This window comes from Falco naumanni, chromosome 4 (genome assembly GCF_017639655.2).
Source record: "Falco naumanni isolate bFalNau1 chromosome 4, bFalNau1.pat, whole genome shotgun sequence".
Taxonomy (NCBI): domain Eukaryota; kingdom Metazoa; phylum Chordata; class Aves; order Falconiformes; family Falconidae; genus Falco; species Falco naumanni.
This window is the reverse complement of record NC_054057.1, coordinates 22194881-22215494: the sequence shown is the minus strand read 5'-3', so window position 1 is coordinate 22215494 and position 20614 is coordinate 22194881. Positions and strand designations below refer to the sequence as shown.

General features: G+C 38.6%; 1 protein-coding gene across 1 annotated transcript in view; it reads right to left on the bottom strand.

Annotated features, from left to right (window-relative positions):
- Window positions 1–3950: 3950 nt before the first annotated feature.
- The window catches only part of RALA (RAS like proto-oncogene A), a 28710-nt gene continuing 12046 nt past the window's right edge, over window positions 3951–20614 (bottom strand). Inside the window, exons 2-5 of the mRNA XM_040592383.1 lie at window positions 13286–13440; window positions 12301–12509; window positions 8571–8745; window positions 3951–5907 (exon numbers count right to left, since the gene is read on the bottom strand). Coding sequence (XP_040448317.1) covers window positions 5785–5907; window positions 8571–8745; window positions 12301–12509; window positions 13286–13399 — 621 coding nt within the window. The 5' untranslated portion in view covers window positions 13400–13440 and the 3' untranslated portion in view covers window positions 3951–5784. The remainder of the gene's footprint in view (window positions 5908–8570; window positions 8746–12300; window positions 12510–13285; window positions 13441–20614) is intronic.

Below are 20614 nucleotides of genomic sequence, written 5' to 3'. Positions count from 1 at the left end.
GCCGATGGTCACAAGCAGTGACACAATGCGCATGTGCAGCCAGGAGCAGGCTGATGCGTTCCTCAGTTCAGCTTGCAAAAGCATCCCTTGCCGTCTGGCAAAGGCACGGAGCTGCAGAAAGTAGCAGCAGGGACCCAGGCCAAGGAGTCCCCATTTTCTGAGTGAGAAGGTGAAGAATGAGGATCAGGACCGACCCCACATGAAAGAAGAAGAAGAAACGTGTGGCACCTTTGGTTACTCTTTGTCTTGGCTCCCAAAGCATTGCAAAGACACCCCCCTACCCCAGCTTTTGCCTAGGCTCTGGCTGCTTCCTGATCTCTTCCTTCGCCCACGATGTGCTTCCTCAGCTGCCCACAGATGATGACTGCTTCCCTCAAAGCGGTGCAGAAATCAGCTTCCCCCCCTCCTCTCCTTGCTCTTCTGCCATAAATATGGTCAAACCCAAACAGAAATGGACAAGGAGAAAAAATGCAATTGCTACCAAGCTCATTAAGTGAACAGGTATGTATTTCTAAATGAATATTCTACTGTCTCCTCCACCCTGTTTCCAGCATAACAAACTGGCTCCTAAACAGTCTGTAATGAACCTCCAAATGCTGCTCAAAGTCGGGCATCAACAGGCACCCAAGGCACGCCAGCCATGATAACCTCAGTGGATCGGTGCAGTCCTGCCTACCCCAGAGCAGCCATGGCCACCTCCCTTTATTGCCAAATGACAGATTTTGTTCCCAGACCTGGTGAGTCCCTTGCTGCTCCCCTGGCTCACCTACCTGCACCTGTACCCACTGAGATGAGCGGCTGGCCCCTGAAGGTGCTTTGAAGCGAGCGCTCTGTTGTCAGGTTACTACAAGAAACAACAAAACTTATCTTAAAACATCAGTTATCAAGGGAAATTAATCCTGCAGTTAACACCAAGCCACTTAGGAACTGAGATTTCTGAAGCCATGATTCCCAGCGTGAGGCACGGAAAACTGACGGAAGCTGTAATCCTAACAAGCTGTCTGCTACAGGCTTGGTTTCTTCCAAGAAAATTTCTGGAGTGGTTCTTATAGAAAGAACTTCAGTGGAATGTTATTAACCACGTATCCTCCTCCTCACCTCTGTTTAGTTAAGTGCAAAGGAAACGAATGATCGGAGTGATGAATATTTCCCAGTATTTCGGCGCTTTTAAGAGCATTCTGGAATCCGCTTACCTTTAGCACACTTTGAGGGTGGAAACCATCCTTCCTCCCCATTCCTTACATTGCAACACTTTGTCATATTAACAAAGCAGAAAATGTGTAAACACCCAAATATTCTCCTGGATATGGCAGCCCAGCGTGACACGCAACGGAGCACAGACTCCAAGAGGCACTAGCGCTGCAGAACTGCAGTTCACTGTTACAGGTCTGAGATGCCACCAACACCGCCTCTGCCTTTCTTCCCTTCTCAGATTTGTATTACATTATTCAAGTCCCAGGGGCTTTCACAATCCCTCAGAGGTGTAAATAGTTCCAGAAATAAGCTTTGTTTTACATGCAGGAATTGTGCCCACACATCCAGTGTAACACTCTTACCCACTTTCAAAGCCTCACATACGTCCGTGCTGTTGGGGCGTACACAGAACCTGTTTTTAATGCCTCAGAGTCCATTTGTAGGGGGTAGATACCCTTGCAAAAGTTGAAAAGTGTAGTTGGATGCCATGGTTGGGAACTCACTCGGGTTTTCAGATACTCCCCACCCTGCTTGACAGTACCACATAGCTTCATGCACAGCCTTACCAGATCAGTAAAGTCTGTGACTGCCCTGCAAGACGCAGGACACTGCATCAGCGCAGGACGGGAGCGCTAAGCCTGCTACCAGTCACTGGCACCCTGAGCTGGCTGGCTGAATTCTGCTGCTGCTGTTTGCATCCACAAGGCAGAATAGTCTTCTGTAAAACTGAAATCCACATATGACAATCCTGTATTAAGTGCTTCTGGGATTCTTAAATATTATTATGATATTAATGAAGAGGATGGTGGAGGCAAATAAATTTTTCCCACTATTTAAACTTCAGTATTTTTCCATTCTGCACAGAAGAAAAATGTGTGTGTGTGAGGCCCTAGCACATGCAAAGGAAGTTATATCTTCTGAATATTTTCCCCAAATGCATTGTACCAGTAAGATGGCAGGTTAGATCCAGCCAGATCTCTTTCAATATTAGAAGAATCTCGGCATCTCTCTGATCCTGGACAGATCTCAAGTGGTATACATTTCAGTATTCCTTTAACAATAAAGCTTCAACCAAGTATATTCCAGTCTGGTCAATGCATTTAGATCCAAGATTAGCTCACACTCCAGTATTAGCAACATTGGCACCTTTCCTACCATTCAATTTTAGTAACAAGCTGAAACTTCCACAAAAACATGCAAGGAGAGTTTCTTTCATGAGTCATCTCTTTCAAATAAACTCAGTCATTTAAGTTAAAATCACAGCCCAAAATTGGCAAGAGCAAGTCTAGGAAGAAATATAGTTTACACACATGACTGACCACATCCACGTGGCTCCAGGAGCCACTGTGTCTGACACTAATGGGAGAAAGTTTAGGAATTAAAGTGCACCATTAGCTTTCCCATATTGAATTCTCAATTGTTGTATGCTCGGTCTTACCTTCTGATCCAGTTCTGGTACAGCCAGATATATTACATGCATCCATCTTTCTGCTGCTCTGCATTCTGCATTGGACTATAACCATGCAGAGAACACCTGCCCGCTCAGACTCTGGAACCAGGGAATCACTGCAAAGCTTGCTGTCCTAAAAATGAACCCAAGATCTTCAGTAAGCTCATTTTACATATGAAAAGATAAAATATTTGGCTCCTGCAGATGAATATAGTGAGCATAAGGCTTAGATATGGACTGTATTTCATGGCATTATGCTTGCCACTGAAATGGCCAGGGGGGTCATTCTGCACACTGCTCTGATGGTAACAAGGTCTCTACATGGAAAAGCACTTCCTGCACACCATGATCTGTTGCAGAATAACAAAGAAAACTTCTGGACACTACTCTTGTTAATCTATTGTACACTCATCAGGAGGCTACCAAAACTACCAAATAGATCCCAGATTTCTTAGCTAGCATTTTCAAAAGTCAATTGAGCTTTTAAAGCTATGAAAAGCTACAGAAAACATGGAGTTAGTGTAAGGGTTCAACATTAGTTTCATACATAATGGAAGACAATTTTGTAGCTTGTTACAAATTGAGTCATCTCTCCCTGGTTGGTGGTTTTACGAGGCAAAACATTTCACAAGAGGTAGCAACAGTACTGCCAGTGTCGAGCTAACCTGGAGAGAAATACCATGGAAGGCTTTGATCCCTTCGAACCTGCCAATGTAAAAAAGTATCTCAAACTTCTTGGAGGAGAAACAGGGGAAGAAAAGCACTCTCAGGCACAGAAGCACACTGATCAGGTGGGCCTAGGACTTTTCAGACACAGGAGCAGGCTAAACCAAACACTCCTCTGATGTAAATGTGTCAATGTGGATGACTCTCAAGCTATATTCCCTGCAGGCTGAGGAGCACCTATGTTCCCCGTGTGCTAAAATAAAATTACTTAAAATGCATTTTAATTTTGTTATTAAAATCTACATCAGTTGGTTGGTTTTGTTTGCTTTTTTTTTTTTAAAAAAAATGATCTCACTTTCTATTCTTATGGAAAAATACTTCAGGAACAAGCTTACCTCTGCCTGTTTTCTGATATTCTTTGTTACAGTAATAGGGATAAATTAGCTTTGGATAAAAAGTAGCACATGCGTAGTCTCAGCTTTTACGAAGTGCCTTTATAATCAGACTAATTAGGGTTAATCTAAACTTTTGTTCACACACATGAAGGCAGCTTCTGGAATATTTTGGTTTAACTGCTTGACAACTAGTATCAGCTATAGCAAAGTTTATCAATAATATAGTTATCAACACTGCACAAATATTTAAAAAAATGGAAGTTTATTCATCTTTCAATGGCTCAAATAGCAAATAAAAGAACAGGGTAAGGCATCAGCCAAGACAAATTTCACGTGTCCACTGGCTTCATAACACCTCAGTTCCCAGTATACAGGTTCCAAAGCAAAGTCACAATGTTAGTGGTTAGACTCCCTGGCTAAATAGACCCAAATAAGTACACAGTAAGATGAAGACTGGCTTATTTGCCATAGTTACGTGAGTAACTTTAATTCTGCACTTGGCAGTCTACTAAATGCACATACAAAATTCTTATTGATAAATATTTAACATGACAAATATAACTTCTAAGACTTGAGTCCCTAAAATGTCTGTTAGCATGAAAGTTAAATATTGGTTACCTAGTTTGCTTGAGCACATTTTAAACTGTCAGTTATAGGCTTACACATGTATAAAAAGTATAACAGTTTGTGGAATTGATCTAGCCTGTCTTACCCCAGAGGAGTCCAAAACCCTCAAACATTCTGGTATATTTTTAGTTAAGATGCAGCATACTAACCATGTGCTAGTATTCTTGCTGTTCTGAAGCAACTGAGGCAGTATGTTTTGTTTGAGGATTTTGGATGCACATGGTAAATGTTTCTGTATTGCAAAGCATATTTGATTGTTTAATATCAACATTAACTAGAAAAAGTAGCTACAATGTTCCCCATTTGAAAATCAACATAAACTAAACAGTACAAAACCTGCGAATAGCTTCAGCATAACGCACCATGTTCCCACAGCTGAGTATTAGGAACACAGAAGAAATTAACTGATGACACGAGAATTTCCCGGACAACATCTTAACTCAAAACACATTTGTGCTACTGAATTAGCTCCACTCCACCCAACTCCAGGGAGTTAAAACCCAAGGAACATCTAGACAGAAATCTACTCGCAAAAGGAAAGTTTCAAGGTATCAGCACGTTAAGTTTTAAACAACCATTCCAGGCTTAGATGTGCCATAGGCTTATGACTTCAGTCTTATGTGTATTCTGACCTTTTAGTTTTAAGATACCCTATTATTTACCAAGTTACAGATGACAGAATATGCTCTGTATTATTCACAATACCAGAGTATGGCACACATTTAAAGAACAGACACTGCTAGCAGACAGCTAGTTAGCAAAATCATTCATGTCACTGCGCCCCACAGAGAGGGCAGTCTCACACTGCTGTGCTGGGACAGTCTCCATGCAACAAAGTTGAAAACACACCCTCGATTAAGCAACCTGCTATGTTTAGGTTTTAAAATTAAGGCATATTCAAATGTTTCAATGTAAAAGATTACGTCACTCTTCTAGGTTAATCAGGTAATGCAGAACCACATATAATTTTCCCCAACATAACTGTTCGCATATACATTATTCTTTTCTAATTTGCATAACTCCATGGCAAAACAACTGCATACCACTTTGTTAGGTATCATGTTCACAACTGTAATTTTCAAGGCAACAAAAAGACAGGATGAATTGACAACTACCAGTGATAAAAAAGTATGCTTTACAAGAACCCACAAAGTAATACTTCCCCCTCTGTTCACTATTAAAGAAAAGACTGCCTATGAAACACTACATTCAGAAGTAAAGTGAGAAGGTAGGCAATTATGAAATGGACTGAACTTTGCTTCTCTTGAAGCCACATAATTTTTTTTTTCAGTGAATTTGACTTTCAGTGCAGCTCCAATTCATGCTTTTAGTGGTACATTAAGATTTCCAACACGTTAGAGTAATTTCAGTCACTTGAGCCTTCGATGGCATGCTTATAAATTATGGGTTTTATTAGTATGGTCAGGGTAGGAAAGGAATTCAGGGTTTTGATTATAAAATGCAACATCTTTCTCTGATCCTCTTGGCTAGGCTTTTTCTTTTCTTCTTCCCATTCTTTTCTTTGCTGTCCTCCATTTTTCTGGCTCTAATTTCTCTCATTAAATCGAAAAACACCTAAAAAAAGACGTAAGAACATAAATGCAAAAACAGACACAGACCTATGAGTCAATTTAAGTGATCACTGATGATATTCTAAACAACTGAAATGGATAAAGTCAATCACATGCACCCAGTTTGACCAAATATCTATCCAACAAATCTTTCACTGGCTTTGAAGGCCAAGCTGATAGGATGCAATCCTGCTTCTTTCATGGCACCATAATGTTCCCCTGTCTTCTGACACTTGCTTATGAATCCTGTCAGACAATTTTTCAGAAGGATTGAAACAAGTCTCATCACCAGCCAATTTTTTTTAAGTTTATCTACACCTTGCTGAGAAGGCTCAAGCAAATCAGTTTACGTTTCGAGTATTTTCAGTGATGAGCTTAAAGGCTGAAAGAGCAGGACATCCAATTCCAGAAATATATTACTGGAACAGTAGCATACACTGAACATTTCATGGTCAGTATGTCCCGTGATGCAAGCCTAAACAAAGTGACTAGGAAAAAAATAAAAATCAGCATTTTCTTTAAAGCAAAGTTACCAATCATACAACTACATAAATGATTTTTTAGACGAGGTAACCTCAACTGCCATATTACAATCTCAAAGTACACATGAACTTCATTTTCATCAAATGGTTTAGTAGGAAACAAAAATGACAAAGCTGGAGATACACCAATGACTTTAAGAGAAATCCTACTGTCAGTTAAGGCTGTATGATTGGATTGTTTAAAGCTACTTTATTAATTTGAAAAGCAGATCCTGACTTTCAGGAGGCCACAGCAAATAATCATTTCGTCTTTATAATTTCATTGTAGGAAATCAGCTGACCAATTAAGACTTTTCTCTCTCGGGAGATGTTCTCTAGAACTGGCAGGGCACTTGATCCCTTTCTGTGAAACATGGACTGTGCAGGAGCTGAAAAGCTCCTCTACAGAGCTCAGTATTTTTTTATTTGCAATGACACTAATCCCATATTGACTGCAGCAAAAGCAGCCACCTTCATTACACAGGATCTGAAGAAAATCAATGTAACTCAGCATTTCCCTTAAGAAATAAGATCGTGTTTGTATTTCTAAACTTGCACTAAGTTGCTTACTTGTACGTAAAACTGTGCTAATGGTAAGACGCAACTGTCAGCTTGCTTAAGTACTGATCCTGTACTACAGAATTTAGCTGTCTAGGGTACATCACCTTCTGAGAAGATGCTTAGTGAGTCACCTTTACCGAAGTGAGTGGCAACTGATTGTCTTCCTCAACTGAGTAAAACCCACTATTCTGGAATTCAGAGAAGCCAGATTTCTTATGCAATAGTAACTTAAGTTTGCATAACAAACCCCATAACTTCAGATGCTCCAACTAACTAAGAAAACCTAGTATTTACTAGTGCCAACAAAGCCTCACTTATGTCCTGTCAAACCTTAATTCTATGATACATGCCAGTCTGGATCCTTAATGTCACCAGCTCCAAAAAGATACTCTGTAGTAGCCTACCATCGTGTGCAAAGCCTATTGATTAGAAAACTATTTTAAAAAAATAATAATATATATATACACAAACAGACACAATTTTTTCACAGCTGCTAAATGATAGTGAAGTAGCTTTTGAAGGGCTGGGAATTTCTACATGACTGTAGTAGATGGATCTTAACTGCAGTCACACAATAAAACTAAAAGGTGTACTAGTTTTTATAATAAAAAAACACAAGTAAAAATCAGAGCTGTATTCAGCAACGAGACTGAGTTCTGATGCATTTAATTGACTTAATTTTCCCCTACAGAATAGCAAGAAGTTCTTACTGTAGTACTGAACAATCAATTTCTTCAGGTAGACAGCTGACAGGAGACAACAGGTTATTGCAGGACAGAACTCACATTACAGCTGTCATGCTGCAATTGACAGCTCAAACATAAGGATTTACATAACAATTTTGTGATCAAGTCTGTCAATAGCTTTGAAAGGAAAGGTTGACATTGAGTTAAACTACTTATTTCTTTTGCCACACAGTTGTTACTCTTGCAGTCTACAAGGCTGAGAGTTTTGTATTCCAAGAACTCCTGCCTTTTAGAATTACAACTGAAATACTTATAACTAATCAATGATTTATCTTGAGACAAAGATTCTTCATCTCTTATCTCAAGACCTTCTGAACCAGGTTTTACCCCTAAAAACTCATGAGGCTGTTCAAAGCTTAAAAGGGTTCATCCATTCTTCATTGAAGCAACATACAGCCAGGCACCTGGTTAAATGAGGGTAGAGGGGGCTCCAGTCCCTCCCTTACCTGGCTTTTGTAAGCTGTTTTATACTGGCTGAGGATCAGACAGCATTTCTTACTGTTCAGAAGCAGACTGACTTCTAGTTAATAGAAAACACAGTAAGAAGTCTAGGCCAAAATATCTGTCTCAAGAAATTTTTAATTAAAGTCTTGTATAATGTCTCGTATGATGACTCCTTGCAGTTTAGGATGGGATACTCTTGTTACACCTAACGTTTTCACTGTTCTACATGAAGTCACCTAGTCACGCACCCCTCATAAGCTAAAGGGAGAAAAGCATTTGATTCAAATTTCACATAAACAGTTGCTTAAATAATGAATATTTAGAGTAAAACCCACAGAAAAGAGGTATAAAGTAAAAACTGATGGAGAGATTCTTTGTATAGAGGCCATTATTACCTTGTCAACATTAGCTCGTGTTTTTGCAGAAGTTTCCACATAGTTAACATTCCACTGATCAGCTCTGTTTTTTGCTTCCTCTACAGAAACTTGTCTTTTATCTTCCAAATCTGATTTGTTACCAACTAGCAAAAAAGGAACATTCTCATCTTCTTTTACTCTTAAGATCTGTTCCCTGGAGAAAAAGAGGGAAAAAAATATAGGAAAAAGAAAACTAAGCTTTCCATGGAGTACTATTCTTAGAACACAAAAAGAAGAACTTGGACTAAATACTTTTCCAATTTACAGTGAAAACCCACTTATTCCTTTTATGAAGCTTACATAACAGTAAAATCTTAAACCATTCTGTATATCCTCACAAGGAGAAGACAGACAACTAGTCCTCCAGCAAGGAAGTAGGTAAGTCAGTAAGAAACTAAGAGTAAACCCGGATTTGCTTACATAGGTATTTATATAAACAAGTAATTCCTTTTAAGAAAAATGTTACTTGAGAGCATTTACCATTGTCTTTATATTACTATTCGTGATTGCCATTTTTAAGCTACCCAAACTTCAGTTCTACACTTAATTTCTTCTTAATAAAATGCATGTGCCATCTTTAAAACTGATAAAATGGTCTACAGCATACCAAGAGAACATCTCTTTCTTTCAGGAATCTTTCTCAAGTCTATTACATTCAGTCTCTGCAGAGTTCTTCATTCAGTTGTAAGCCAGTGTACAGATACGAGTTGCACATGCATCAGATTTTTAAGGACAGACCCTTCTACTGTTTGAACTGCTAGGATGAAGGGTTCAAAGTGGTAAATAAAACTCAGTAGTACAAATGGTTGGGTACATAAGTCTTCAACAGTTTAAGTAAAGTTTTGTTGTCATTTGCAATGCATTAGAAGTACCAGGAAGAACAGTTTTCTCAGAACAGGGATATTCTCTATTTTGCCTCAGAAATGAGAATAAAGTTAGTAGTGAAATGTTCCCCTTTATTGCAGAGCAATTTCTGAAAGATAAACAAAAAGCACAGAGTAACAAATTCCTTTTGCTGGCTGAGGTGAAACCTATTGCCAGATTTAAAGCTGAATGGAGAGAACCTGAAGAGAGTCAATCACTTGATATTCTAAAAGGCCTTGATTGTATATGGCAGGATCCATAAAAAGCCCTGAATAGCATTCAGTCTTATGGAGGAAGCCTACTCACAGGGCTGAGAACTGCAGATAGCCCATAATTATTTTTTTTCCAACAACAAATACTTATTTGAGACAGCTGGTATTACCACATTCATATCTGAGGTGTAATTAAAGCAACATTCCTTCTCTCCCCCACAAATATCAGTGCAAATGTTTTAACAGGGTCTGCAGCTATCCACAAGTAGTTTGAATGTGGTTTAGGAAGAAAACTCTTGTGCATCACTGCCATATCTGTGTAAATAAGACTTCTGTTAAAAACTGGTAGTTTTCAACAGCAATTGTTCAGGCAATGCCAAACAATTTCACCATGTAAAGAGTTAATCAACAGCAATCCAGACGATAATATTCTACTTTGAGCCCTCTCTGAAGACTGATACCTTTTAAACAAGAAGTAGTTAATGATTTAACAGCTTGAAATCTAGAACTTAAAATAAAAAAAATAAATCATTAGAGCCAGACCAATTCTACTCAAAGCACATTTTATCAAATTGCCTTTAAAAATATTTAAAAGTTTAATTGTTGCAGGTCTGCTTTCTCTTGGGCAAAAAAATTAAACGATTTGGAGCAATGGCATTTCAGAGCACACCTGAACCCCACCGAAAACATTGCATAGCACTTAACAGCACTCCTGTTGGAGTTCTGCCATTCCTGATGGACAAAATTCCATGGAAACAAACATCTAAATTATTCTTGTCATTTTCTTTCATATCTGTCTCTTAATTAGTATTCCCTCAGGCTGCTTAAGGATGCCAGAAGGTATTTTAACTGTACCCTCAAGGGATGCAGGTTACTTTTACACAGAGAAGGATGCAATTTTTTTAGTTACATTTTAGCATTTAGGCTTCTACAGTTTCAAAGGCAACCTGAAAGGCACTTTCAGATTCAGACTGGGGAGAGTTCTAATCTCTTCATTGAAGGGATTTTTTTTCTTTCATTTTTGCTGTATTAGCATGTATACTGTCAACACACCTTTGCTGGAAAAGCAGGATTTTTTTCTAGAGCCATAGAAAATCATGTACTTTGAAGCATAAACAGGATTTTAAATCATTTGAATAGGTCATTTTGCACTGTAGAGGAGCTCAACTATACCAGATAGTCCTCCACGACTGACAGTACCTGGCATAAGCCAGCAAACCAATCAAGGCTCTCAAAATATATACACACACACATAGACACAAATAAAAAAAGCCAAACACCAGAAAAGGAAAAACTCACTTTCTCCCAGCTCCATACCTCTTCCTTCTCCCTTAGATTAAACACGTTGTTACTTAGTGCTAATTAAGTTGAACTGTAACAGTATCTCTGAGAAACCTTAGTTCAGTGGGATGCAGCTAATTTCTTTTTATAGTTGTTTCCTTACTTTTCTCTCAAAGGTTATCTCCTCTCTTGCTTTGATAAGCTTTGAAAAGATTCCCTGGTCTCTTCTGTCCTTTCTTTAATATACTGATGAGTGATTTTAATAGGCTTTCTCTCTCAAGCAAAATTAAACACCTGTAATATACTGCTGCCTGTTTTAATAGTATCTTACTATTAGAAGGGTGTTAATATGCTGCATGCTTGAAAAGCATCTTAACCCCCCTGTCCTGTGAAGCCTTTATTACACCAGAAAGATCCAATTCCAAATTTTGTTATTAACCACATTGCTCTCTATTAAGTAAAATACTGACTTTGATGGGAAGGGTGAATTCTATGCAGAACTTCAGTCTTGTAAATTCAAAAATTTACATCAGTATCTTTTACATAGAAAAATTCCATCCAAGCAAAACTGATGGGACAGATTTACAGCAGGCCTTTACACAAAATGCATAGCTACTACAGACTATTCAAAGGTACTTCTCATCACTGCTAATAAAATCACCTTTAAGAGGTAGAAAGATTTGTGTTGATGCTATGCATTTCACTCTCCCAAAATCCAACATGCATAGTTTACATCGTCTAAGACTCTGCAGACAGACATCACCAAATGTGGTTCTGCTGCACAGTTTTCAACTGGAACTCAGTCACATCATCTTTATAACTATAAATTATTCTAGTATAAAGCAGCTGGACATGCTACAGTTGCCCTTTTGTTCCAGATGGCGTTTCACAGGTTAAGTGAAACACAACAAAATCCTCTATGTGAAGCAAGAGCTGAAACAGGCAATTCTGGGGAGTATGTGGTATTGTACATACATTACATGCAACCATACAGTCTAAGAGTGATTTTTCTCACATCCATTAGTGTGGATAGCAGCACGCCTACTCACAAATACTGCTCCTTCGCATAAGCGCCAAGCAACACTATTTACAAAGGGCAGAAGTCTTCTGAATATTGCTATGTATTTGCTCTGTGGCAATAGCCTTTTTGGTATGCAGAAACACCGCAGCAAAGATATCTGAAGTGGTACAGATAGCAAAAGCATGGCTAGGCATCTGTTCAAAGCATTACGTGACTACAATAAGAGCTGCCATCCAGTCTGGACTATTACAAGGATATTACAAAACAAACAAATCAAAAACCAGTTGTAATTATCTCACTGTAATTAGAATTATCTTGCCTTGTAACCTACCTGAAGTCTGCAGTCGCTGCAAAGGATTCCAGCTCTGTAATAGAGAAGACACAAAGAAATCCTTCTCCACTTCGGAAGTAGTTGTCTCTGATTGCAGCATAGTCCTCCTGTCCTGCTGTGTCCAATATATCAATTTGAACTTCTTCCCCATCCAGAACCACCTTTTTCCTGTAGCTGTCTGCTTTGGTGGGCTCATAATCTTCGACAAACTAGAATAAAGAACTTCATGATATAAAATCATACCTGTACATGACATGCTTACATTTGCATATAAGGATATAACAAACATTATACGGTTACAGGAACTAAGTAAGCATATGTATTTATGCTATGTGAAGTACTCAGATTACTCATAGTTAAAACAGGCTCTTCATCAGCCCAGTTTGTAGGTTTTTGCTTTCTTTAGCAGTTATATGGAAATTTTAGATGTAACTGCAAAACAGCAATGTCCGTGCACTACCCAAGCCTCTGCTTCTGGTCATGCACAACACCTGGCTGTGTTTCTATTACATTATCAGGCAGTCCTGGAGCTTCTGCCTTTTAATTAAAAATAATCACTGCCATTGGAAAAAAAGCAAGGAAAGAAGAAAGATTTTCTTTCCTCTCTTCAACAGCAGCATAAAAAAACATTGAAAAAATTGGTCGTCATTTCAGGCATCATGCAACTCGTCTAAGCAAAGAAGCTTTGAGCTATAATACCTAAATAAATTCTAACAGGTCTAGTGAACAATGACAAAGACAAAGTATGCTGATGACAGAGCATCTAATTGCTTAGTAGTCTGAAAAGTGCCAAATTATACCTTCACAGGTATCTCTAGAGGGCAAATCACTAATCTCAAAAAATATTTTTCTCCAATTTAATTGCTGACTTTCATACCACATCATATACATATAGACCCTTTCAGGAAGTAATGGTACTAATGAATACTTAAATAACACTACATAGCAGACATCTCCCGAGATAATTTCTAGTGCGGATTCTTACCTCATCATACATAAACTGTAGTGTTAAAGCAGATTTTCCTACCCCACCACTTCCCACCATGATAACTTTGTGTAAAGCCAATGAATTCTGTCCTTTAGGCTTATTTGCTGCCATCTTTGGATTGCAGAAAATTCACAGGTATGAAACGAAAAAATCTGAAAGAAAAATATTGCTTCATTAGTTTTCTTTTCCTTCTCTCACATGCAGTGTTTAAAGTAGATTTGATTTAAATCCCTATGTATCTAAGGACTAATTTCAGTTCTGCTATGTTCAGTGAAAGCTATCTGCTTTTTCACTGGAAGCTATTCCACAAATTATACTGAGCTCATCTTTTTTGTAGCATGAGCAAAGACACCCTTCACTATTTGGAAAGGGCACAGCATCCAAGAGCAATTAAGGGAAAATATTTACATTTTATTATGTAGTGGCATTTTTTTAGAGACACAGCATTTGTCAAGGATTCTTGTTAGTTTACTAAGAATTGAAAAAGGAAGCCACAGTGAGTCAACACCATACAAGAACCATGAGATATGATAGCTGCAGGGGAAAGAAAGCAGACATTTGAAGGAATTTCCAGCTTAAACAGCAAGTGCTAAGAGACAGCAGCAGCAGCAAGGATTAGCTAGTGTACTTTTTCAGAGAAAAGCAAATGTGTCTCCTAAAATCTTTCAATAAGTTTCAATAAGTCAATCGGGAACTGAAATAACAACCTAGATTACACAGAGCAGAAAGATTCAATGTGCCTTCCTACGTGACAAATGCAGTTATTCCATATATTTGGAATAGTCATCTCAGTCCCACAAATGCTTGCTCAAACACAGATCTCTGCACCTCACCAATACCAAAAGGTTCTATGACAGTTAATTCACATACAGTCTAATACGCATGCCCACATGTATGAAAAGTAACAATCGCATCAATTTTTTTTTTTAAATCATGCTGCACTTTTACCAGATCTCCAACTGCTATCTTCCCACACCCTTGTTTCATTCCCTACCTATCCCTACAGTAAAATAATGTATTTGCATTATATGAAGATAGCATATTTTGCCTGCTTGCACAGTTCTTAAGACATGGGAGAAGTCCCTGTGCAGCCACAGAATGTACCCTCCTCCAGAGACTTAAGTTCAAAACAAGGTCTGATGTCCAAAAATCACAGTGACATCTACATTACAGTAGATATAAATACAAGAGACATCTGTAGTAGCAACTTAGAACCAAATATAACTTAGACTTTGTTAATTTGAAAGGTCAAAGAGCATATTCACATGGCAACAGTTTAGTTATACACAGAACTATCAGATAATACAACGTAATAGCAAGACACCATTACTCCATTACCTTTACCCTTCATAACCATTTGACAATATCACACTAAAATTACATCCTCTTGCATAATGAATCAGCCTTGTGTGCAGCTTAATCAGAACGTGAAGCATGACAGTTTTCTTAAAATTTACATCAAATCCCTAGTTGAGGACACACACTAAGGTTTTGTTAGCAGTGAGGCAGTTAAGTGTAAAAGCATGCTGCCTAAAGCTTCATTAGAGATTAAGCCAATCCTTCCCGGAATTAAAAAATTAAAAAGGTGTACTGGGATCTAGTTTTCTTCAGAATAGCTTGTACAGTGCCACGTTTTGGATTTGTGACGAACACAGTGATAATGCAGATGTTTTAGCTATTACTGACAGTGCTTACACAGTGTCAGTGCCCTTGCTGGTTCTCACGCTGCCCTGCCAGCAAGCAGGCTGGGGGTGGCCAAGCAATTGGGAGGGACACTGCTAGGACAGCTGACCAAAGCGATACCCCATACCATAGCTTCACAATAAAAGCTGGCAGGGAAGTTTGCCAGGGCTACCATCACTCAGGGACTGGCTGGGCACTGGTCAACTAGTGGCAAGCAATTCTCTTTCCCCGCCCACCTCCATTGTTTTTTGTTTTGTTTTTAAGCTTATTAAATTGTCATTACCTCAATCCACGAACTGCCTCGTGGCAAAAGCCTTTCTGATTCTCTTGCCATCCCACTGGCAGGGGGGGAAACGAGCATGCAGTTGTGTGGTGCTTAGTGACCTACCAAGGCTTAACCACAACTGATGTGAAAAGCTCTCTGGATTACATCGGTACCACTACCCATTCTGCTCTCAAAGAATTCTGAAAAAGCAACTGAAAATTAAGTTGCTTAAATGGTTTTCCCCAGAAATAAGTGAAATAAGCATGAGTAAGCCGCTGTACTAACTATACAGATATATCAGAGAAATACAACTAAATCTATGTTACAAGTTCTTTTAAAAAGGAGATGGCTGAAAACAAAAACACATTTCCGTTTTGGCCATTGTGGCTTTAAAAGAACCATTGCTTTCTTTTTACTCAAGAGGGAGTATGAGAACATGAAAAAGCTCCAAGCCATGTGTACATTTTTAACCTACTAGATTGCATTTTGAGCATGCTGTTTTGTCTTTGCACTTCTCTCTTAAAAGGAAAAACATCCTGAAAGTCATGCTTACTTGTTTTTAGTATGTATTTCAGACAAGTAATATAAATGAAATAGCTCTGAATTCCAGTCATCAACTGACAACAGCTTAGTTTGCCAAGTTTAGATTTCAACGCATACTCTCAGAAGTATTAGTATACCTGGATACAGCCTATACTAACTTTCCTAAGTAATGAAACAAGACTATTCTTCTGTAAGCACTTCAGTACTGGGACAAGTCCAAATGTATTCAGCAGGACCTCTGACAGGTAAGTTTGTGCAAAATCAATACTACAGTCTGAAAAAAATTCAAATACACAATCAAAGCATTTCACTGTAATATTTGTTGTAATTAAACATATAGCCTTTAAGTAGATTGAGCAATGTGAAAATTCGTATTCCACTAGAAGCTGCAATTCAACAAGTAGTGTTCCAGTGTGACAAAAAGAAGCTGCCACTTTTTGTACTTTGTGCAACAGTTGACACACACTTGAGAAGCCAGAACAATGATGTCCAACCAATAAGATCCTTATAAATAATGAAGTTAGTGACAATGCTCCTTCTCATTGAAATTCTTTAACCAGAAAGATTTTATGGCAGCCAGTCATTTTCAGAAGCCTTGACAAGATCCTTTCAAAGAAGCATAAGAGACTAAGTCAAAGAAAGGAACTTGGAATTAAAAGAACCTGACCCAACCAGTTAAAGCAGTATCCTAAATCATCAAGTCATCAATAACTGTCAGCGAACAACATTCCGGTAAGATACTGAAGACAGCAAAACTTCACACTACTACAAACTTCAAAATCTTAAAGATAAGCTTGTCATAAATACGCTGCCACATTTTGTAGTGGAAGGAGGCTCGGGGAGGTCAATTGGCTCTGAAAGGCTCCACTACCATAATAAAGATATCATGCTGGCAAAATTCAGGTCTGCTGAATGGTAGACAATGTGAAAAAAGAGAGAAGTAAGGTACGAAGTAAGTAGTCTGGTACTGTGCAAATGACACTCAATCCAGACAGACTGCTTCAGATTAAGTGTTCTGCCAAAGAGGAGAAAGACCTTGAAAGCAGTAAGTTTTAAGCTACTGCCACATACTTCTGCCTGTTTCAGTCTGCTTTCAAAAGCAAAGAGGAACAGATTCCAGTTTTAACCGTAAGGCACCTGAGATGAAGTTTCACGCAGAGTAAGTTTTTCTACCCTTAATTTCTGTAGCCTGACTTGTTTTTCTAAGTAGTATTAATTGGGGTCATACCTAGTTTCTAAATTGTCCTACTTCATAATTATGACAAAACTGGCAGAGACTGTAGCAAGAACCCTGTTGTATGAAGCTCAAAAAAGCACACTTTCATATTATGTGTACTGTGATGGTTTATTTTTTTTTTAAATCTTCACAGCAAAACTGTTTGAGGGTCCAAAGATATACACAGGCTTATCCTGCAGCAGAATCCTACGCCACCCTACAGCAGAGAGAGGTTCACACAGAACTAAGCAGGGTGTTGGTCAGTAGATGTATTACTCATTTATACAGGTCAGCATTTGACCACACCCATTGGTAATCCCCATCGCAGCAATACAGCCGATGACATATGTGAAAGTTTGTTTTTAAAGAGTTCTTGTGTAGTTCAACAAGCTAGAAGGGAAGCGAAAGCTCAACTGACTCAACAACGCACTGCTGTACCTTTACTCAAAGGATGACAGCATTGTGTAACCACCAAGCTATGGATCAGTCCTCACCTCCAGCTGCAGATAAAGTCCCAGGAAACTGCCCTTTTCCAACATGCTTGAGCAGATAAGGGCACAAACAAACGAATCTCAGTGGCTGCTCAGCCAAAGCAAACAGTTCTCAAAGCTCCTACAGCTGCCTATTGCCTGCCTGCAGATAACCACCCCAATTCTGTGTGTTATTTAATGGCAGCCTTCCAGTTAGAGCCAGGACCATTTCTGTAGAGCCAAGTTAGGGAGTGATTAGATTAAATAAGAACTGTAGGAATAGGAATTATAATTCGTTTTAGCATTAGCAATGGCTTCTTAGCCAGCAGTCTAGAAATCTGGTCAAGGGACAGAAGGTAGCCAAATAACTTAGTATCTTCCTGCATGATTAAGATCATGTAAAAACAGGAACTTGTAGCTGGACTTGTAAAATTGTTGCCCATCTTGAGTGACCGGCTTCTACCTGTATCAATACTGACTTCTCCAGAGCTTCACGCATTACATAAAGGTCCTCAGTGCAAGAAATACAATGTTATCTCTAGTGCCCCATGGATTCAAGTACAACATTCACCTCCACCCACCAGAGGAGGCAGCTGGGAAGAGTTCCTGGAACAGGACTTGGACACAGTAAGCATCATGTTAATTTCTGCATAAAATCTTGGAGCACAGAGTGGTTATCCAGATTCACAAGAGTAAGAAAGATGATCAGGTGCCAGCACAAAGAAAGGTTTTCATCTCCAGCGGCAATTTTTTCAGGGAAGATATCTCTGCAAATACATGGTAGGGAGGAATGGAAAGAAAAAAAAAGCGCAGCAGGAATCCCTGATTGCTCTCTACTAGTCTTTGTCTTCCCATCTACTTCTTCAGTCCAACACGTTGACATCTGAAAAAATGCTTATGGGTGGAAAAAAACTATGTTTTTTTTACCCCCTCACTTATCTTGCTCACCTGATCAAATTCAGAAGACTCTTAAGTTGTCCTATTCCTGAGATGTTTTTTTCTTGAAAGAATAACTTGCTCCAAAACAATTAATGCTCTAGAGCACGCTTCCTTACATATGCATCACTTGTCACCTACATCCCTCCTCAATGCAATACCACCAATGTTCATACAATAAAAGGGAGCAAAAATGTGGCTGGAGTAGCTATGTACAGCCCAAAGAGAACAACAGACATCCTGCTCAGATTACCCCCTTTCTTTTACGGGGAGTACTGGTAGAGATTTCTCCCTCTAGCCAGCAGCACGTATTGAGGAAATTTACAGGAACAATCACACCCCAGACACCCAAAGCTCTTGTCAAAAATACCCTAAAACTGGCCAATAGGCCAAGAATTAACAAAGAACAGAGCACTCATTTTCTTAGAGAATATGACTAAAAGAGGTCGAGCAGCTACTCAGCCCATTCCAATCCCCTGGAGTCTCTCTCATAAATGCAGCGTCAATGAGAGCAGCCCAGGGAAAGAGAAGCATTACACCGGTCACATCATTACAGGCACAAATTCAGCTGGCATCTTCTCCAGTGCTATACATAAAGCTGAATGCAGGCTTTGTGAAAATGCGGTTGTCCTTAACAGGAGGACTTTGATTTGCTGCAAGCATTTGTTTGAAGGGGACTAGTTAAACATAGCTTTGTGTTTAAAGATAGTTGGTACAGTTAGTATAGTAGATTCTAGTTAATAAGTAGAGGTAGTTGTGCCTTTCTTCAATTACAAAACAATTTCTTATATTGTTATTTTTATAGCCTTCATAGAACTATGACATCAAAACTGAACTCCAGTTCTTTTGCTTCCTTTCCTTTAAGAGAAGATTACATAAAGATTTGCAAGACTGTCATATTAACCTCATTACCCGCTCACTTTTATGATAAGGAACTTTCTTCCTGTTTTATATAAGCTGATACAGCACAGCACCCGCTTTTACTCTTTTTTTTTAAATGAGTTAGAATTTGATCCATTTGGAAAAACAAGAATAACATAATTGAAATTATGTACTACCTGCACAATATAAAGAACTACAGTTAGTATGCTTTGACCAGAAAACTTCCAGAAAGGCAAAATATTTTAATCACTTACTGAACAATTAAAAAAAAATAGTAATGGAGACTCATTCTTCTAAAATAACTTGGATTTTTTTTTAATTGAAGAAACTAATACCTGCATTACTCTGTACTTCACACTTAGTATAATCTATCACCTCCAGAAACATTAGCTGCAACTTTTAAACTCATTCCAAAGCGAAAATTTATGTAATTATTTGACACTAACTCGATCTTCTAAAGTAAATTTGAATATTCTCCAAAGTTTCTTAAGTCTCACAAAGTGATTAACAACTCTGTTGCCTGGTGTGACCTACAAATTACAAGTTCAGCTTTCTGAGAAAAAGCACAGGACAAGGAATTTTATAAAGGGTCAACATATTTCACATCCCCAGGGACCATGAATCTTATCCATTACTAAAAGATTACAGTTTCATCCAGTTACTTCATTGAGTCCAGTAGTTTCAGTTTGGTTAACAGCAGCAAAATGACACTTGAGAATGTATTGTTTGAAAACGATCAGCACAGACTAGCATACTAGATGCGCAATATCTGGAATACACCTCAGGAATTACTCAGATATTCCTGCAACAAAAATGTTACTGGAAATGGAGGGAGGCAAGCAGAGTCTAACCCTCCCAACAGCTGCTTCCAATTACAATATTCAAACCAGATCAGCAGAAACACCCCATGACCCAGAATTAGATAGAATATGTGAGGACATAGGATGGGTTACATGATGCCAGCTGTTTTAAGAACTGGAGAGAGTAAGGAAGTTTTTTTTATATTAGATCAGCATTATTGTAATAAGTGTCACTCCATGCCTCAAGTTTCACTGGTGTTTTTATTACAGTTTAAACACGCTACATCTGTTAAGCTCTGCAGAAAGTAACATCATCATTTTGTTACGGTAGAATAAAAATTACAAATACTAAATAAACACTACAAATTCTAAGTAGCCTAAAGAGGAAACACAACCCAAATATTCAAACCAATCTTAGAAATGGCTAGCCTCATTAGAGAATGAAACAGGCTGCCTGAACCTCAGTCTCAGAACAAGTTGGAAGTGCTTTCACAACAAGTCCTTTCCTTCTGAAAAAAATCCTTTGACATC